At 32.8% G+C, this 20,357-nt stretch overlaps 1 protein-coding gene across 1 annotated transcript in view; it reads right to left on the bottom strand.

The window, feature by feature from the left end:
* Positions 1-1,471: 1,471 nt before the first annotated feature.
* The window catches only part of LOC143230666 (tetratricopeptide repeat protein 7B-like), an 87,526-nt gene continuing 68,640 nt past the window's right edge, over positions 1,472-20,357 (bottom strand). The window contains 4 exon segments of the mRNA XM_076464588.1: positions 1,472-3,842; positions 9,908-9,999; positions 14,521-14,625; positions 14,736-14,977. Coding sequence (XP_076320703.1) covers positions 3,710-3,842; positions 9,908-9,999; positions 14,521-14,625; positions 14,736-14,977 — 572 coding nt within the window. The 3' untranslated portion in view covers positions 1,472-3,709.

Raw genomic sequence — 20,357 nt, 5'->3', positions numbered from 1 at the left:
ATAAACATTCCCAGAAATGCCAACTGTAGAAACAACTGTTATAAAGAAAGTTTCTAAAGATGTTAGAAAATTAAAATCCTGAGGTACAAGCAACTGAGATAAATAATTCTTCTAATATTTTAAGAGCTTACTCTAACACAATTCAATACCACTTACCTAGTGCTCTATATTAATCACATCACCTTTAAAATACACTGGAAAAATTTATGTCACAAAAAGCTGAGAAAACAACAAACATACTTTGACTGCCTAACACTGTCAAAACTATGAACCTTGATCTGTGTAAGAATAAAGCTTATTTTGTTGACTCATCCCACTCTAACGTTTCTTTTAACAAACTAATAAAAAGGTTATTCATTTTGAATATTTTGACATGATATGATGAAGTAGGATTTTTGGGTATTTCAATTTAATATGATAGTAAATCTTATTTATTTTGAATATTTCAACTTGCTATGATAATAAAGGTTATTTATTTTAAATATTTCAAATTGATATTTTTTTGTAGGATATTTATTTTGATATTTCAACTTCATGAGACAGTGAATATTATTTATTTTGAATAATTCAAGTTGCTATGATGAAGTTATTTATATTAATTTCAAATCAATATTTTTGTAAGTTATTTATTTTGATATTTCAACTTCCTGTGGTAGTGAAGGTTATTTATTTTGAAAATTTCAACGATATGACAGTGTAGGTTATACTGATATTTTAAGCTTGCACGAAGGTGAAGATCATTTATTTTCTGTATTTCACCTTGATATGGTAGTGGATGTTATTCATTTTGAATAATTCAACTTCATATGCTGGTGAAGGTTATTATTACTTTGACATTTCAATTTTGTGTTAAAGTAAAGTTTATTTATTTTGATAATTTAACTTGATGTGGTGGTGTAGGTTATTTTGACATTTGAATTTGCTGTTCCAGTGAAGGTTATTATATTTTAACTCCATATGATGGTGAAGGTAATTTATTTTGATATTTTAACTTGTGTAGGATTTATTTGATAGTTAAACTTCATATGTTATTTAATTCAATGTTACTATGGAGGTAATTTATTTTGATATTCTAACATTTTATTATAAAGTAAGATTATTTATTCAATTTTTCAAAAATCTATTATTTTCAGTGTGATTGCATTAAGTGTATTTTTCAAACATTATATCACCCAAAATAAAAACTGTAATAAACAACTTAATATTCACATCACATACTTCATAACATTTTCTTAATGATATAATGGAATGCTATCTTCATTTTAAGAAGGGATATCTGCAACTAATTAAAATTTTATCACAATTCTAGAACACTATGGTATTGCTTCTAAAGTCTGTAAATAATAAAATAATTTTTTATATCTCAAACTAATAGTGATTGAATAAAGGAAATATCATACCTTATAAGAACACATTAAGAGTATTAAGTGTTTTGATTTCATGTAAATACAGTGGAATACAATAAGCACAATTGATATTCTTTTCTTTTATTATTTTTGAACTCTCTAATGAAAGCAATGAATTATTCAGAAGTAAAAATAATTGGTATATCAAGTAATTACATCTTTGGTAAAGTAACTTTCTTTCTTTTATTCCCCAACAATTTTTCAATAGAAAAGAGCAAACCCACTAAATGAATTAGAAAGTTTCTGAGGTGATCAAGGAATAACCTGATAATCCATGACAATTAAGCTTCTTTAATTTAAGAATACATACAGCTCAACATTAGTTTTATAAAACTCGGTCAAAAAATATTAAAAACCAAACACTGAAACTCAACAAAATTATGAAAACATACTTACTAAAAGGCAACAAAGATTACATTACAACGACAGACTAAAACTTTATGGAACCAACCAACTTTTACTTTTACATACTTTTACATAATTGAACTTCCTGTTCAATTATGTTTTTTACTAACATTTTATTAATGATTTCTTATTTTATTGATTTAAGTTACTCCAACTTTTTTGGTTAATTTTTTTTTTTAATTTTGGAAAAAGTATGTTCTATTTTATAGGTGTAACATGAAATTTACCTTACCCTTCTGATATGTCTTTTTCCCAAATTTAATTTGAATTTGCTAAAAAACAAAAACTTGACCATTAATTTTCAGAAGGATATCAATTACTATTGAATTAGAATTAAACATTAGTTTGATTTTCTCAATAGTTGAGGTTTCTTCGTTCCTTATATTATTGAAATAATATATTAAAGTTTTTTTTCACCTGCAGTCCCATTACATTTTTCATCTAGAAATTTGCTGACATTTTTTTAGATACTTTTTTAACAAAATGAACATTTGTTCACTCAATATAATGTGTCAAACTAATTTTTAAAAGTGACACAAAAATGTGGAATGTTTCTGCTTTGAGGAAAAACAAAAACATGCAATAATACTGTAGGTAAAGTTAGATGTGATAGCAGAATCTAGAAAAATTTAAGAATTGATCCAATGACACAATGTCAATGTTTTTAACTACTAGTAATTCTGTTTTCACAAATGCTGATTTAAAGTTAAAAAAACAAAAGAGAGAAAGAGAGAGAGAAGTTCATAATACCTGTTAAGCTATTCTTGATGACAAGAAACCCACTTGAAATAAAAATGTATCTCGGAATGGCTGGTATGGGTAGTAACAGTTTTATTGATAAGCAGAGAACAACGTTTTGACTTTCCTAGGTCATCTTCAGTTAGCCTGAACAGAAACGTTGTTTTCTGCTTATTGATAAAAGTGTTCATACCCATACCAGCCATTCTGAGATACTCATGTTAAGTGAGACTGAGAGAAGTTGCTAAAAGTCATTAAACCATTTCCAGACTGGTATGTCATTTTTTTTTCTGAAAACATATGACAACATTAAGTTTTAAAATATTTTGTCTAATCCCCTCCAAAATAAAACTATAGCTGAAATTTACTATAAAATTCTAAACTTTTAATTAGTACATCAAAAGCATTTTATCATCACAGGTCTTCAAAGAACTGAAGTAATTATATTTCTGTTTGCTACATAAAGGAAATAGATTAATTTCCACAATTCCCCATCTTTTATTTTTATATATACAAAAGTTATTGCACAAGATAAGACTAAAGGGAGGTCTTTTGAAACATCTTTACCTTTGCATTTCTTTCAGAAATTATAAAATCTTTGTAAATAACATGCAATGATAAAGTAAGATAAACAGTATTTGTGTTCAGTTTAAATAGTGTTTATTTCTTCATTGGAAAATTTCTTTTATAAAAATGTGTTTGACATGTAATGCCAATAGGTTTGATTGTTGTATTACTGCTGACAAGATAGAGTGATTTGTGAACTTTGTCCTTCAAGTCAATGATTACAGGCCTATTTTATGTTACAGTTCAGTAAAATAATAGGTTGCATGTCTTAAAATCAAAATAGAAAGTGCAAAGGTTTTCATGTTTTTGTTTCAACTGTATACTTTTCATAAATTGTATAAATTACAAGTCTTTTATATATACAAAGGCAGAAACAGCAACATTTTACCACCAGGTTAGAAAGAGTTAAATAAATCAATTTCTATTTTACTTTGTGTAATTAGAGTATGTTGCAAATGCCTGAATATAAATTTAGGTTTAAGTTCTTGCAGTCTTAGTAACAATAATAATTTCTTTAGGAACTAAATATAAAATATGTATATAGCATTAAACATAATACACAAATTCACATAAACTGGTAACAGCATAAGATTTCATTCAAGGGTGTGAGGGACAATGGAGAATGGCAAAATAGGGCTAGTAGCTTCTAATTCAATAGCTGTTGCGAGGCAGTCACTGGCTATATCCAACTGTCCTATTTCCTGTAGTACTTGACCCATATTGTACCTGTAGGTAAATAATATGAATAGATGGTTTGAAAATGTGTTAAAAATAAAATATAAGAGGTAAATGAAGTCTGAAAACCAAACTGACACACTGAAAAATGTATTACAAAAACATATTTTAATCATGAAACATCAAATTATGCATACTGCCCTTATACATGATGTTATATACAGTAGACTTACACTTCCAACTCAACTGTCTCACATGACTGATTAGAAGCAAAGATGTCAAGTGTTAGTGTCGTGGTAATGAAAGCACAACTAAGATGGTCAAGGTCATGTTGTTAGAATATCAGAGCACTTCTTCCAAAGAAGATATTTTACAGATAGCTTTTTAAAGGGAAACAATCATAACATAAGAGGTACAAAGACTATTTAAAGTTGAAAATGAAGCTCTATAGCATTAATGCTGACATTTAGAAACTGATGGCTCTAGACTTGGTGTATGGTTGTTTACAGTGGAGCTTGGCCACTGAATCTCACCACACCAGAGATATAAAAAGCCAACCAGCGTTTTTGTAAGTCTCATTAACGAGATCTACAGTAAGTTGCCTCATACCCAGAATTCTCCTGGCTATGCCCTGTAAGTAGGTTCCATGCAAAAATTGGAGTTAATAGATATTCACAGGTACATCTGAAACCAAAGAAGTAAAACAGCTGTCTTCTTCACATGTAATGGATGAACACACACAATTACATATTCAACGTAGTTATATGCATTGACCTATATGTGCAGTTATATATTAAACTTTAATGTAAAGTTATATACATTGCCTTACATTTCTAGTTATATACTGACTTTGAACGTACAGTCATACACACAGTCTTACATGTACAGGTAATTCTTTAACTAAATATATATTTCTTACTATCACCAAATGATTTAAGAAGACATTTTAATTATATGCTGAAGTACAAGAATTTTTATTGCTGCTAGATGTTTGAATTTTGTTATCCAATGAAATATTTAGCTAAGTGTCACAGAACAGTACTTTAACTGTTAGCAGATGTCTGTAGTATTCTGTTAATAAAGACTGAATATATTTAGTGATGTACCACAGAATAAGTATACGTATTGTTGCTAGGTGTGTGCATTCTGTTTAATTAGGATATAATGAACAAGTACACTCGATTGTTGTTAAATATTTTAAGTTAACATTTGTGAAGAGATGCAATCCTGAAGAATTGAAATAGGCATGCAAGTCTAAAAAATTAGAATTTGAGAAATAAAACTGAAATATTTCATTAATATAGTCCCTTTCTTTCTGGCCATAAGATACACTGAGATGAGCAAAGTGTACAAAAGCCACATGGTTTTCACTTTGGATGATTTAACCCCATTGCCACGAGCATCCTTTACTACACAACATAAGGTTTAGTGTTTTACATTCAACATATTTTTTAGTTACTTTTTGTTTATGTTGAGCCAATCAGTATAGCATAAAATCTTTGCCAGTAACCCAATTTCTAATATCATACAAGTTTTAAGTCCTTAATTTTATAACATTCTGAATATCCCATAGTGTGACACACACGATACCTTTTCTCTAAGTATCTTCTCATCTCTATTTTATCCACCACCCTTTCAAAAAGTACAAAATTAAACACCAATTACTCACTATAAAATTATTATTGCTCAGATAAACCTTAATTCTTATAGCCTTCAATTCTGTTTGGTTACATAATTATCAAATAGAAAATCAAAAATGTATCTCAGGATGTCTGGTATGGTTACTAGCACTTTTACCAAAATAAAGCAGAGTACTACATTTCGACTTTCTTAGGTCATCTTCAGGTTAACAAATATAACACAACCTGAAGATGGCTTATGAAGGTTGAAATGTTGTTCTCTGCTTTATTTTGGTAAAAGTATTAATCCCCACACCAGCCATCCTGAGACACATTTTTATTTCAAGTGGGTTTCTTGCCACCACAAAATAGAATATTAGACCTCTTCTGCTACAACCACCCATCACATACTTTCTTTCTGGCTTTGTTAACAGTTCTTTCATGTTTAATTATATATTACCTAAAATCAATAGAAAATAAAAGTTTGTATCTAATAAATTATGTATTTTATTACATCGCGTTATAAAAGATAGGTGTCAATTCTACTTATAATACAATTTTGGTTCCCACGGGAATCACAATGGCTAGCTGGGATGAATTTGTAATGGCTCGTCACATAGTTAGAAAGCTAGAATAATTGTGGTTGTTAGATGAAACTGTTTGCTTTTTAGCATGTTACTAGTCTATGTTCTTTGGTGCATTATTTAATTAAATAAAAATTATTTAGTATTTTACAACCATTACTACAAAAAGGTATGGTTAAACATTGTCAACAATCAACAGCAAGAAATAAGAATATTCAGGCAAGTACTTTATTTTTTTTGTTTTTCACGTTTATTTTTTATTTATCATTATAAAAGTAACTAAAATGTAAAAATAAAGATATCTTTAGGTTAATTAAGGCTATATTAGGTAAAATAAGCAATAATAACAATATAATAAAAATATTTCATGAGGTCTGCACTGCATGTGAGCAGCAAGGTGTAGAACATGGGTAATGTAATTCAATAACATAATCTAATTGGTGTACAATTCAAATAGGTAAGAATAATAGTCAAACATGGTTCAAAGGGCAATAAAACAATAAAATTTAATTACAAATAGATGTTTTCTGTTATGGGTTTAAAACTACTTAGGATTAACAAATATAGTTTCACACTACACTTCAAGTCATTCTCGAAAGAAAAAGAAAATAATTTATATTTAATTACATTTTGTGTTTGTGTGTGTGGGATTACGAGGTCAATCAATGTGACGAATCTTGTACAGAGCTAGAATTAAAAAAATAATAGATGAAATATAAAGTTGAATTTGAAATTTATTTAAAAGGTTTGAGAAACTACACAAATCAAATTTGGGGTTTTTGAGATGAATAAAAATGTATTTTTAGTCTAAATATGAAAATCACTTCACACATGGATTATTCAGAACAAATACTCAATTTATTAATGGAGAAATCCTCTTTTTAACTTACTGAAAAACATCACACAAATGTTTTTTTTAATACATGAAAGGCTTATAATATTTAGTAAAAGACTGCCAAATTTCATGAAAATATTCACACTACATCAAGTGTCAGTAGTATCAAATCTATAAAGACTTTATGCAAGTACAAAAACGTCACATGGATGGTAAAACTGACCAAGTCCATGTGGAGATAGTTACTGCACGGCTAGTTTGCTGTATAATCAAACTTATATTTCTGCAGTACTAGTGCCAGTCCAAAGTTCCATATCAGGACACCACTTGTGATTGTGGTTGTGATTAATGCTTTTTTTTTTTTTTATTACTGTTATTTTCACCTTTAGTTAACTTTACAGGTATTGTTTAAATAATACACTTATGTGACATTTAGTCTTGTCGTTTTCCTTGTTTTTGAAATATTTTGGTATCAGGATGTTCCAATATAGCAGTGTTTTCTTGAGATGTAAATTCTTCTGTGACGACAAAAGTCTTGTAGTTGATTTAATTTCCACCTTTACTTTGGGGGTGTTGTACAATAATAGGCTTACCCAACCTACCCATATGTTTTTTTGATGTGAAGATACCATCCTGATACAGACATTGTACCATAGTGTTTTTTCACTATATATACTTTCTTAGCCAGACAACTTTTGTTTAAATACCTTTCCAATTAAATTCCTGTGGTGAACCCAGCTTCTGACTGGATAAACTATCTATATAATTTCTGACTGTATGATATTTTGTTAGAATTAAAAAGTGTTTGAGTACAGCTGCAGGAATAGAAAAACTTAAGTGATTATGATCTTGATATTGTCAGTGTTATATTTCTCTCTAATAAGTTTTACCAGTATTAAATTAAACCCACAAACACCTAAGTTTAATGGGTGTAATCATAATATTATAATCTGGGATTAAATATTACAAAGATGTAACAGTAGTTTGGCATCTCTTTGTATGATAGATGGGTGATAAACTGGTCCACAGGAAAATTTTTATACACATACCATGCCTGAGGTGGAATAAGGGTTGGGTTTATATCAACAATATGTCACGCAATGTATACGTAAAAACGGTTCGTTTGGGTTGAGAAAATATTTTATGTAGAGGAGCGAACAAAGTTTCGACCTTCTTCGGTCATCATCAGGTTCACAAAGAAAGAAAGAGGTAACTGACTGGAAGCTGACCACATGTTTGAAAGGGGTCGTGTAACTGAGTGTCGGAATATAGGGGCGGTGTTAAATGTTTGAACATATAATTTTATACTATTTATTTTATGTTTAATACAGGTATAAAGGTGTTCCTTTGTATTGGTTTACTTTGGGTTTGAGTTGTTGTATAAGTAAGGCTTCTTTAATTCTGCGTTTGTTTATGTTTGTTTCTTTATTTAGTATTTGAATGTTTTTTATGGTTATGTTGTGTTTATTTGACTTGCAGTGTTTGAAAATGTGTGAAGGTGACTTTTTATGTTCTTTGAATTTGGTTTCCATTTTTCTACTTGTTTCTCCAATATAGAAGTTGTGGCAGTTATTACATTGTATTTTATAAATAATGTTGGTGTGGTGTTTGTCAGTGTAGTTTTTACATAGTATAGACCTTGGTTTTGTGCCTGGTTTTTGAATAAATTTGGTATTAACTGGAATGTCATATTTTGTTACTAGTTTTTGTCAAATGTTGGTTATTTTTTTTGCTGATGTCGGGAATATATGGTGTACAGTATTATATGGTTTAATGATATTTTGATTCATGATATGTATTTACTTTTGTTGGTTGATTTTGCTTTCTGTCTAGGTGTGTGCATATAATGTTTCCTATGGTTTGTGGAGGAAACTTATTGATGTTGATGAAGTATTGTTTTTATTTTGTCTAATACATCGTTAATTTTATCTAGTGAACATAGTTTTATGGCTGTGTTTATTTGGTTTCTTAGTATGTTGAGTTTTTGTTTTGTTTCATGTGCTTAGTCCCAAGGAATGTATAGTCCACAGTATGGGTGACTTTTTGGTGGATTTCTGTTTTAAATTTCGTGTCAGTTCTTGTAATTTTGAGGTTAAGAAATGATATTTGATTGCTTTCTTCCTGTTCACATGTGAAGCTTATGTTTGGATGCATAGAGTTAATGTGATTGAAAAAATTAAGCGTCTGTTCTGTAGATCTGAATCCTGCAACCGTGTCATCTACATATTTGTACCAGTATAGTGGTGGATGTAATGTTGTGTTAATTGCTTGTGTTTCAACTTGTGTGTGTAGCAATAATATGTACAAAATTTTAGGATCTATACTAAACATACTCATGTGATGGATCTGAAACATTCTGTAGTAACAATATGTAACATGCCTAATGTTACATAAAGATTTATATTAACAGTGTCTCATATGATGGATGCAAAGTGGTAATGTAATAACAATACATATAATTACTGATACTACACTGAGTCTGTCTGTAATGATATCATGTAATCATGAATTATATTACAATAAGCCTGTAATAAAATTATGCACAATGCCTTATGCTACATATGCATGTGGTAACAAGTAATCATAAATAGTTTTATAATGAGCCTTTTATACTTGTTATAAGTAAATAGATCCTAAAATTCCACTAAAAGCCCATTAATTCTTGACTATAAGTACTTATATTTGACACATAGGCTTAATGGACCATTTTCATATATTATTACACTTCCATACCAATATGCAAAGATGGCATCCAGAAGGTCTTTTCTCACAATAGTCATCTTTTGCCAAAACATTATCTCTACTTAGTTTCAGTAAAAAACTCTGTAATCTATTTTCTCTAGTTTTGGTAGGATCACTTAGTTTATTTGTTCCTGAAGATGGACTTTAGTTGGTGAGATTATAAGAGTGATTATAATATATATTGGGTCTGTAGTAATAATGTGTACCAGGAGTGATGTTATAGTGGGTTTGTACTAATAATATGTACCACAACTAATGTTATACTTGGTCCACAGTAACAATATATATCATGACTAACAAGCAATGTTACACAGGAGCTACCATAGTAATACATACCATGACTGATGTGACATAGGGTCTATAGTCACAGCTTCTCGCAAAGTTTTTTCTGCCAAATGACAACTTCCTAATCGATGATATACCAGCCCCTACAAAATTTATGTAATTTCTTATTCAACTAAATAATTATATAAAAAGGAACTTACAAGAAGAAAAAAAAGTAGACAAGTAGACAGTTTATTACAAAACTGGTAAATGTTCAAGGAAGTACAAATGATTCTTAAACTAAATACAATTGTAAAGTTAGGCTTAATGCTTGCAAATTGGTTTGGAATATTAAAGAGAAATTAACATCATTTTACTCTTTTGCTATAGGTTGCTATGTCTTTTAAAATTTTGCACGTGGTTTAGGTTTTATATATACAGGTGAATAATTAAAAAAATCACAAATAACTACACTGATACCATAGAATCTATTAAGTTTAGTAACTAAGATTTATTTAGATTTTAAAAAATATGAAACTTTGAGCAGACCAAACCTACCTCCTTGAAAATTTGGGTTGAAAGAACATAGAAGCCTTTCATATAATAAAATGGGCACATTCTAAGCTGTTGATTGGTTATTCACATGTCATATACTGTAGTAAGAGTATACAGGGACCATTTCAAAAAAAAAAAAGAGTTGAACAGGGCCACTGTGTTTGATTCAGTACATAAGCCTTGTATCTCAAGAAAATAAAAAGATATGAGGTTCCTATTTTATATTTTAGCTTATCAATATTAGTATTATGAGTTCTTAAACTGTAATAAAAGTGTAGACTTAGTATTTTGACATTACAAACATCTAATTTTAAACAGTGCCACATTAACATACCATGTGACTCCCTAAAATCTAGATGTATTCTTTTAATGCCAACTTTTAAATTAAAAAATAACTCACAATTTTTTTATAGATTGATATATAATCTACAATTTGATTCTAAACTTCTTGACAAAAATTCATAAAATAGTTCAATGAAAATTTGAATACAAGTGAGGACATGAAGGACAACACTGAGGATTTAATCAGAGAGGATGGTAGGAAATGCAAGAAAGTGAAAGTTGGAGCAATTAAACAAGGGGATACCTGAGAAGTGAGGACATGGCAAAATCTTGTAAAACAGATAGTGCTGACAATACTCTGCAATTAGTAGCAACAGTGGATACACATAGCCCCTTATCAAAAAGCTAGAAGAGGAAGGAAGTCAGGTGGAGGAAGGTAGGATAGAACAGAGAAAATCCATGATTATAATACTGATGACTGTAGACATACCACTTACATTGGTTTACTGACATGGAGGATTCTGTACATGAAATAGAAAATTAGGAAAACAAATTGCAGAAATAGTTCATCTCATCTGGCAAGGGACTGAACAAAAGCCACACATGAAGATAGAATGTAGGAAGAGAAGGATACAGAGTAACCAAATTAGGTTGCCTGAAAAGAGTGGATGAAAGGGGAAGACATGTCAATAGGGGTGGGTGATGCAGAAATGAAATAACAGTTGGCCAAAGTGGACCAACCAAGAGGGTGACACACTTCATCACTTTGATCAGCCTATTTAACTATGCAGCTTCTTGCCATGTCTTGTATAATGGTAAGATCATGAAGGGGACGACAAATGGTAAGATATGCATAAAGGTGATACTACCCCCATTCCTGAAAGTTAGAGTCAGAGGATGAAGAATAAGAGACCAAACCTAGGATTCTTGGAGTTCAGGTGAACGGCCAATGCATCCAGTTCTGATGCTCCTCATTGTGAACACAGCAAACCAAATAACTGAGGGTTGACGGACCAGTCCATCAGGAGAATTTTGTCACGATGCAGCAAACAATTTGTAACCAGGTTTAAAGCATCTGATATATAACATTCCATCAAATAAATATGATGGCTGTTGGTCCAAAGTATGAGGTCTGATGTGTGGAAACAAAGAGACTTTAACTGAGTGCCCCCCTTTGCTATGTGATGTATCATGGAAATTTCAGAATGGATCATAACCAACTCATTCCAGTGAGACAGAATCAAATGAACTATAGCCTGATGAACACCAAGAAACCAACATCTCAAAATCTCTTTCGTGTCCAGATATGTACCAAAACCTGAAAGAGAAGCATTGTTAAAGACTGCACCTCCGGAAGAGAAAAAAAAACACCCATTGAGTTATTGTTTTTGTTTAATCACCAGGTGAAGTTCATATGCAGGGAAGGAGTGAGATGGATAGGGGTGTCCAAAGGATCCCAAATGATGTTCCATCAATCCTGTAAAGCCCACTAAACAGGTAGTATATGGGCTTGACTGAGTGGAAGGAGGGGCTCCAAAGAAGGCTATGTTCTCAAAAGAGATACAGTCACTCGTATAATTGAAGAAGAAGCTTCACAGATCACAAGCATGAGGGAGAAGGTTGGATCCAGATGAGATTAGAATTGAAAATTACCCCAAGGTGAACAAGGTACACAATAGGGAAGAGGAAGTGCTTCATTACTTTGATAAGCTGACCTACCTATGCAATTTCTTAAATAATAAACCAACTGTGAAGAGAAGAGTTAGCATGTGGAGGAGATAGAAGCAACCAGGCACCAATGTAAGGGTAGAGATGAAGGTTCCTAGAGCCTGGAACTGGTAGATACAACTCTGATGGTTGAAATTAAGAAAATGCTGGGATGCTGGGGATATAAACATTTGAGACATCTACATTCATCATCAACAGGCCAGAAGCAAAAATCCATGAGAGAAGTAAGCATGACTCCACATTATATGGAGGAAGTAGTTTAAGAAAAAAAAAAGATTGATGATTGGACACCAGGTCCAGGCCTAACTGGAATCAATAAATAAGTGGGAATAGAAACCTGATGGAAAAGGATCCACCTATTCAACAATGCTATTGCGAAGAAGGTTAACACCCATCTTGGACAGACACTGGCTATAAAATGGGATAAAAATAAGAGGATGAGGAAATGGCATAAGGGGACAGAGGAGAAGGGAAAGAAAAATGAAGAATGATCCCTTCAGAAAGAACCTGCAGAACCCAAGAGTCTGTGGTCAGACTCCTACACAGTGGCAAGATGCAAAAGCCTGACCCCCACCAAATCTGTACTATCACACAAACATTGAGGGTGCTGTTTAAAACATTGATGAAAAAAATCACCAGTTGATCCCAGAAACTGGAGACAAAGATGAAGGAGACAAGACAGAGAAACATGCTCAAGAGAAGGCTGAGACAATTATGGATTCTGAAGAGTCAGGAAAGTCCCAAAGACAACTTGCCTTACAAATGGAGCATATGTACATCCTATAAGAAGGATGGGGATAAACAGATAGGACAAAAGGATGTCTTGACCCAAAAGCTCCCACTAACAGAGGAGCCACATTTGAAGGAAAAGAAAGGAAGAGGGCAGTCATGACAGAGTGGAAAACATCAGGGTATGGGTCTCCACTGAAAACCCCTCATTGATTAAGGGCCTCAGATAAAAGATTAATGGAGGAAAGAAAATGAAGTAGGAAGGATAAGATGAGGCAAATATGGGAGAGCTAACGATGGGAAAATTAGATGCCAAACCCTACAAAGCAAAGATAGAAAAAAATCCAACTGTTGCAACCCAACAAATAAAAACTTAAGCCAAAGCATGGGCTTCCATATTATATGAGGGTTGAGGCATACAGACCCCCGAAAATTTGTCCACAAACCTATTGGCACGAACCCCAAAATCTGGTGGGGAAGGGGTGGACCAGATATTGGGCTAAAAGGTATCTCACTTGAAAGGGATGGTGAGGAATTAAAGAAAATGAGAGACAAAAAGAAAAAGTAATAAAGCTGATTGATCAACTCCCAGAAAAGGTAAATGAGGACTAGGCCCCCCAACTGTAGCTAAATGTGACTGTGTGGCATAGGATAGGTGAGAGGAAAGAGGATGTTGAAGTTATAGTCTTCTTGTTCATGTGCAGCTTGTTCAAGAAGACATGACAGGATTATATCAGCAAAATCTCAATTTCTCACAATTGCAGCCAATTTCCAAAAAAACCAAGGTCAGAACATCTGCTGCTGATAACTGCAAACATAAAATCACTGTAGGACAAGCAGCAGCAACAGTAATAGAAACATTAAATTCTTAATTCACGAATGATCACTGTTAGTAGAAATAATAACAAATCCACACAGAGAACTAAATAAAATTATTAAAGACATGATATTACGTGTATGAATGAAAAATTAGAGAACTGAAGTGTAAAAAACTAAGTTCTAAAAACAACCAATTGAAATTTATCAAGTAAAGCTCATGTTAGCAACATGTCTAAATAGCATGAGTGCTAACTGAAAAGTAAAGTTGAGCTACACTGTATAGAGGGAGTCAGCTGCGCTTGGAGTTATGCCCCACTCCTATTTGTGGAAAGTTGTTGTATTTTCATTTGCATGCTATCATACAGTTGCTTCACATGAAAACATGTGAGGGTAAGTGGGAGTACGAAGCAAGTGGTAATAAAATATCTGTGCATCTAGAGGCCAGTAAAAGTCAAGTGAAGCTGTTATTTGAAGTGGAGGTAACAACAACCTTTTTAAAAGCAGTGAACAAAAGTTATAAGAAAAATTACATATGTTAACAAAGTTCTCAAAAGTCTAATCTCAGAACTTACCAAATGCTGCATAGCTTTTACATGAAGAGGATTTACAGCAATGGCATTTTGGAAGAAGGTTTTGGCTTCATGAAATTCTCCTTTATGTTCATGAATCAGTCCTTTCTATAAGAAAAACAAAATATTCCAAACATTATAAAACACAAATTTTATAAAGACCAAGAGCTTAGCTGTATTTTAAGTTAAAATCCAATCTGAAATAATGAAATACTAACCATCACCATAAGCTGATGAGATAATGGGAAAATAGAGGAGGCTTCATGGACACAAGCTTCAGCTTCTGACACTTGACCTAAACGAAGATATACTTCAGCTATAAGTAACCAGATGTGAAGTTGCAAAATCCAAACAGACTGGGGTCCTGGACGAGGATGAAAGCCACTTATAGAGGAGGCCACTTCTGATAAGGCTTGCTCAATTCGAGAGGCAGCAGCTACGGAATTCGTAGCAGGTGATCCTATAGGAAATAGCATTACAAGTGAATAACTGCTACATTGAGGTTTTCTAGTATTCAGTACACTATGGAATCATCATTGTTACTCCATGGTTAATTAATTGTGAGAACACTATGGGATCATCATTATTATTCTCTAATGAAAACAACAGATCATCAAGGAGCAACAAGAACCCCTTGGTGATCACATTACTAGACTGCCACAGAGTAATATAACACAAATTACCAATAACAAGGAGCCATTTAGTTTTAACAATGTCTTTGCACCTTCACCCACTCATAAGAAAATTAAATATTTAAACCAATCCTTTATTTTTCAGAAAATCACTGATACCCTTATAAAATGAAACTTTTGTAAACTGCTGTCTCCTACTACTGCTGATAGCAACTCATTCCATAAATCACTCATCCATTTAGAAAAAGCAAATGGCTTCACTGGAACCTAACCTGTCATTTCAAATCTTAAAACTTTTTTCATCCTACTATTTCCAGAATACAGCACACACAAACAATTTATCATGTTAGAAGAACATGCAGGTTCAAGAAGTATTTTAAGAAATGAATAAAAACTCTATAACCCAAATGTTTTTGAAAGGCAGACCTTTCTTCTTCAAGGACAAACTGGGAATTCCCAATCTGCACACACACATACATAAAATCAGGTCTTTATTATACTGATTTGCTGAATAATCTTGTAAGCCTCAACAACATTATGCCTTACCCTTTTTGTCTCAATAGAAATTAGTTCAGATCTTAACTTCTTCCTTTATGATAACTCATCCAAAGGTCTATACAAATAGCTATCTCCTTTTCTGAACCCTTTCTCAGTAAAAGAAATACAAACTGCATGCAGTATTCCAAGTGAGATGTAACTAGTGATTTATGTAGAAACAATTTTATGTTTGAGTTGAAATTAGTATGTCTATAAAAATTCCCTAAAATGGCAGTAAGAAAAAGGCAAGAGTCTTATGAATGTGAGCAGTTTAATAACTGCTGCCAATTGCAAATAGGAACTAAAGTAGATGATTAAGTTTATGAGAATTTGAAAACCCTTAATGCTGAGCACTGAAGAACCAGATGGACTGCTAAGCTATACTGACATCAATCATGTTTGATTATTATTGTCTATTATAAATCCACTCATACATTTAGCAAAATTGTTTTCTTCAATTATAAGCCTAATCATATTTTTTTTTTGGTAAAGATTAATTTTCACATTATAATCTACAGTTCTCTAGAGAAAGGCTGCACAGAATTTAGCTACTGGGTGCAAAACTGAGAGAGATATTTTCTTCAACTTTGTATCTGATGCATGATGATTTTTACAGGCTTTTTTTTTCAGGGAAAAATGTGTGCATTATATGCCATTAAATATGTTAATTCAAATTTTAATACATTAAGTTTATAATACAGCAAGTTATTTTTCTGAGTTATGCAAAAATAAATTCTTACAAAGAAAAAGTTTTTCTTTTCTGTTTGGTAACATTATTAAGAAGTACTCAGAGGTTTTCCAGAACTATAAAATTAATACATTCTACAATTAAATGAATTGTTTATTGTGTTTCAATGGGTAAGGGAAAACATGCCTTAGAATTAAAGAAAAAAATTAAAATTGTTTAAATTGTAAAATTTATCATCAAATTTAATTTAAAATTATTTATAAGCCAATATTTCATTTAAGAAATTAGTTTAAATTTAAAGACTGTCCAGAACATGCAAGACCACAGCTATGTGGGCTCTACAGTTCATTGAAATCAAGGATTAAAGAGCATGTAGAAAATATTTCATATAACTACTCAGCCATTCTTTTATACAGTTCACAAGACTGTGACTTTTTTTTTCTACTGGCCAAGACTTCAGCATTCAGGGAAGTGATTCAAGATAAAGTTACACCAAAATCTCTGGATAACAGCCACAAGTGGTAGATAAAACTCTGATTCAAAGGAAAGTGCAATACCATGAAGATAGTGCAAGATGAATGTACTGTGAGGGTCTACAGAGGACAAAGAAGACAAAAATGAAGAAAAAAGATGAGATGTCCAATCTGACAGGAGGGAACATACAACAAGTGAGGGAAGAAGACAGGAAATAAGATCAAAAGACAGATCCAATTTGTTAGGATAAAAGGTGAAATATCACAAAGTGAGAAGGAATGGCAGAAGATAACAATTTGGTTACACATACCCTAAAAATGTATGTGCTACATAACATAGAAGCCTATCCAGATCTGGTTTAGGGTAAAGGTAGAATATAGAAAGAAAGGAAATAGAAGAAAAGGATGAATAATGCTCTTGAGCTGCAAAAAATTTACGGAAAAAAGGAATGATTGGGGCAATGGTAAACACACAGGATGTAAAAAACCCTACAGTAATAGAGAAAATGGAAGGTATTGGATAGGGCCATCCAATATTTGGAAAATAAGGAGACTGAAGACCCATGGTCGAAGAGTCAGGCACGAAATTCCACCAAATAAGCCACAGAATGTTTGTCAGCAGGAAACACCCTGTTAGCAGAACAACAACAGAAGACTTTCCACTTAGGTAGGTATACTTCCACAGAAGATGGCAGTATGGAACTACCTAAGAAGGAGGCAACTAAATATGAGAAGCTGAATCATCTCACCAAACACTGGACAAAATTCACACCTGAAGATGCAAGCCAGGTAGAGTAGAGTGTAGAATTTGTAATCAAGGTTGACGAAGAAAGTAAAAGAGGAAAAGGTGGTGATAGGAACATATGTTGTAACCTTGGAAAAGAAGATTGCACTTGTGAATAGGGTGCAATTGGGACCCATCTAAGTGTGAAGTTGACATGAGAACTCACCCAATGAAGCAGTCAGATGGGAGATGACACAAAGGTATTTTTGTGACCAAACCTGCCTGAAGGTATAGGAAGCCAAAGCTTTTGGATGCATTACAAGTGCCCAAAAGAGTTGGTTGTTTGGTTTGGCATTTTATGACACAAAGCAACTAGGCTATCTGTGCCAAACATTTGGTAAAAAGTTAAAATTAAAGTAAAAAGGAATAAAGATAAAACAAAATAAAGTTTAGTTTTTGAATTAAAAACATAAATAGTGTTAAATCCAATTTGTATATCTAGCTTACAGCAGTAAGAGAGAAACTACAGTAAAACAAGTTTTAAAAGATTTTCTGTAGCATAATTTTAATTTTTATAACTCACTAGAATGATTAATGGGTAAGTTCAAACATCAGCATTAGACACCCAAAGTTGGCCTTTCCTGTCCTGGTTTCGAGTTATTTGACATTAGAGCCATTTTCTAATTAAAATTCAAACTATTTGTACTTGAATTCTTAAAGAGGAATCACATTAAAAGAGGTCTAATTTATAATTTTAAAACTTAAATTGCATTAAAAAGATTAATGGCCTTTAAAAAACTAAAATCATTTGTAAGGTGGACCATCTCCAATGATACTGTCTGACGTTATGGATAAACCTTGGGACAAAACATGTTTAAAATGGTACTGTCATTGAGAGTTGTAACAAAGGCAAGACAGTAAAATGTGGCTTATTGTGACTTGAGCGTCACACAGACAAAACACTGGTGCATCAGTTTCAGATAAAAGAAAACGATGAGTTAAAAAAACTGTGACCAATGCGTAGTCTAGTTAGAACAACTTCTTCTTTCCAATCCTTATGGAAGCAAGATGGCCAAAGTTCAAAAGAGGATTTTATTTGGAAAAGCTTGTTCTCACATTGCTCACTCCAAGTCAACTGCCAACTGGCACAAAGCTGAGCCTTAAATACAGGACTATAGTCCACGTATGGAACAGCCACAGCAGTGATAATGCCAGAGCAGACAGATTTAGCTGCAGTGTTGGCTAACCCGTTCCCATGAATACCAACATGGTCTGGTATCCAGAAAAACTGGATAGAAGTAGATGTTAAAGAGAAATGGGCCAATCAGTTTTAAATATCAGCAAGAAAAAGGTGAGAACTAACGTGAAGCAATTCCAGGGCCAGTGGAGAACTAAGCAAGTCAGTATAAATAATGCAATTACCCAATTAGTATTGAGATGTGTTGCAAAAGCAACCAATTAGGGTGAACTCCATCAATGGCAAAGGTTCCTGAAAACAAGAAGATCTAATACCACCTCTGTTGGATAGATTCAGTCTGAGCATGAAAGAATCTGCAACTAGACTAAAAGTACCTGATAGCTGACATGTGATAAGGTGAATGTGATGTGGGTGGGCCCAGTATAATAGATCCAAAATCCTAAAACATAGATCTCTGGAGCTAGTGCCCCTTGCTGGTTAACAGGTTCCACCACCATATATTTGTCTGAATGAATTATCATCAGACAATGGCTTGTGAGAAAAAGGAAGTGATGCAATGACCAGTGTACTGCTAGAAGTTTAAGAACACTGATGTGCAATACAGTTTTGTCTGCAGAACAAGGTACCATTGCAGGGATGACCAAGAGAAATCAGTGCTGTCATGGAGAACCACATCTACAAAAGCAACAGAACCTCACAAGCAGTAAGTGACCGAGTTAAGAGGGAATGGTGAACTAAAAATTTCATGAAAAGAAGACAAAGGAGAAAGCAGTGTACAACTGATAATGGTGTTAAAAATGACTTCTCTAATTTGATCAACAAGCCCACCCAAACCACTCCAGAAAGTAGTTGGTAGGCATGGGTGACTGATTCCTGCATAGAAGGAGCCAATCATCCATGTAATGATAAAATTGCATCCCCAGAGCAAGAAAATGACAAACAAGAGCCTGTACTATGTGACAAAACATATAAGGAGCCAAGGCAAGTCCAAAGGGAATGGCCCAAAATAGGTAAGCCACCCCAAGATGGACAAACCAAAGATACTGAAGATATCCATTTTTAGCATTCACAGCCCTTGAAAAAAGGTCCATTTCAGGGTGACAAGAAACTATCGGGGGAATATTAAGAGCGTGATAAAGCAGTTGAAGCAAAATAAATTTAGACCAGCCACTAATCCCCAGATTTCTTGTGGACAATAAAAAGATGGGAAAAAACAATAATCCTGGAAGGATGCTGAACTGGTTTGATTGTTTGCTCAGATGTTGCCAAATGAGATGTATAGAGGGAGACACATCACATCAGCATGCTATGCTACTATTAGATAAGAGATGACATATATTGATTTGCATGAAAATCATGTTAGAATATAGCAATTCCAATGGGGGAAGGGGAGTGCAGGCTTGTGGCATGTGATGTGCAAAGAAAAAGTTTACATATAGAAGGCAGCACTGGATATCACAATTAACTAATTTACTGAAACTCACAGTAAACTCAGTAGTTCCAATATCATATACTGTAAGAATATGATAAAAACTGTTACATAGAAGGTCAAATTAAAGTTTCACCTGTCTTCAAATAGTGCCTGGAA

The sequence above is a fragment of the Tachypleus tridentatus genome, chromosome 10 (genome assembly GCF_004210375.1).
Source record: "Tachypleus tridentatus isolate NWPU-2018 chromosome 10, ASM421037v1, whole genome shotgun sequence".
Lineage (NCBI taxonomy): Eukaryota > Metazoa > Arthropoda > Merostomata > Xiphosura > Limulidae > Tachypleus > Tachypleus tridentatus.
Note: the sequence above shows the minus strand (reverse complement) of the source record. Positions and strands in the feature narration are given on the sequence as shown.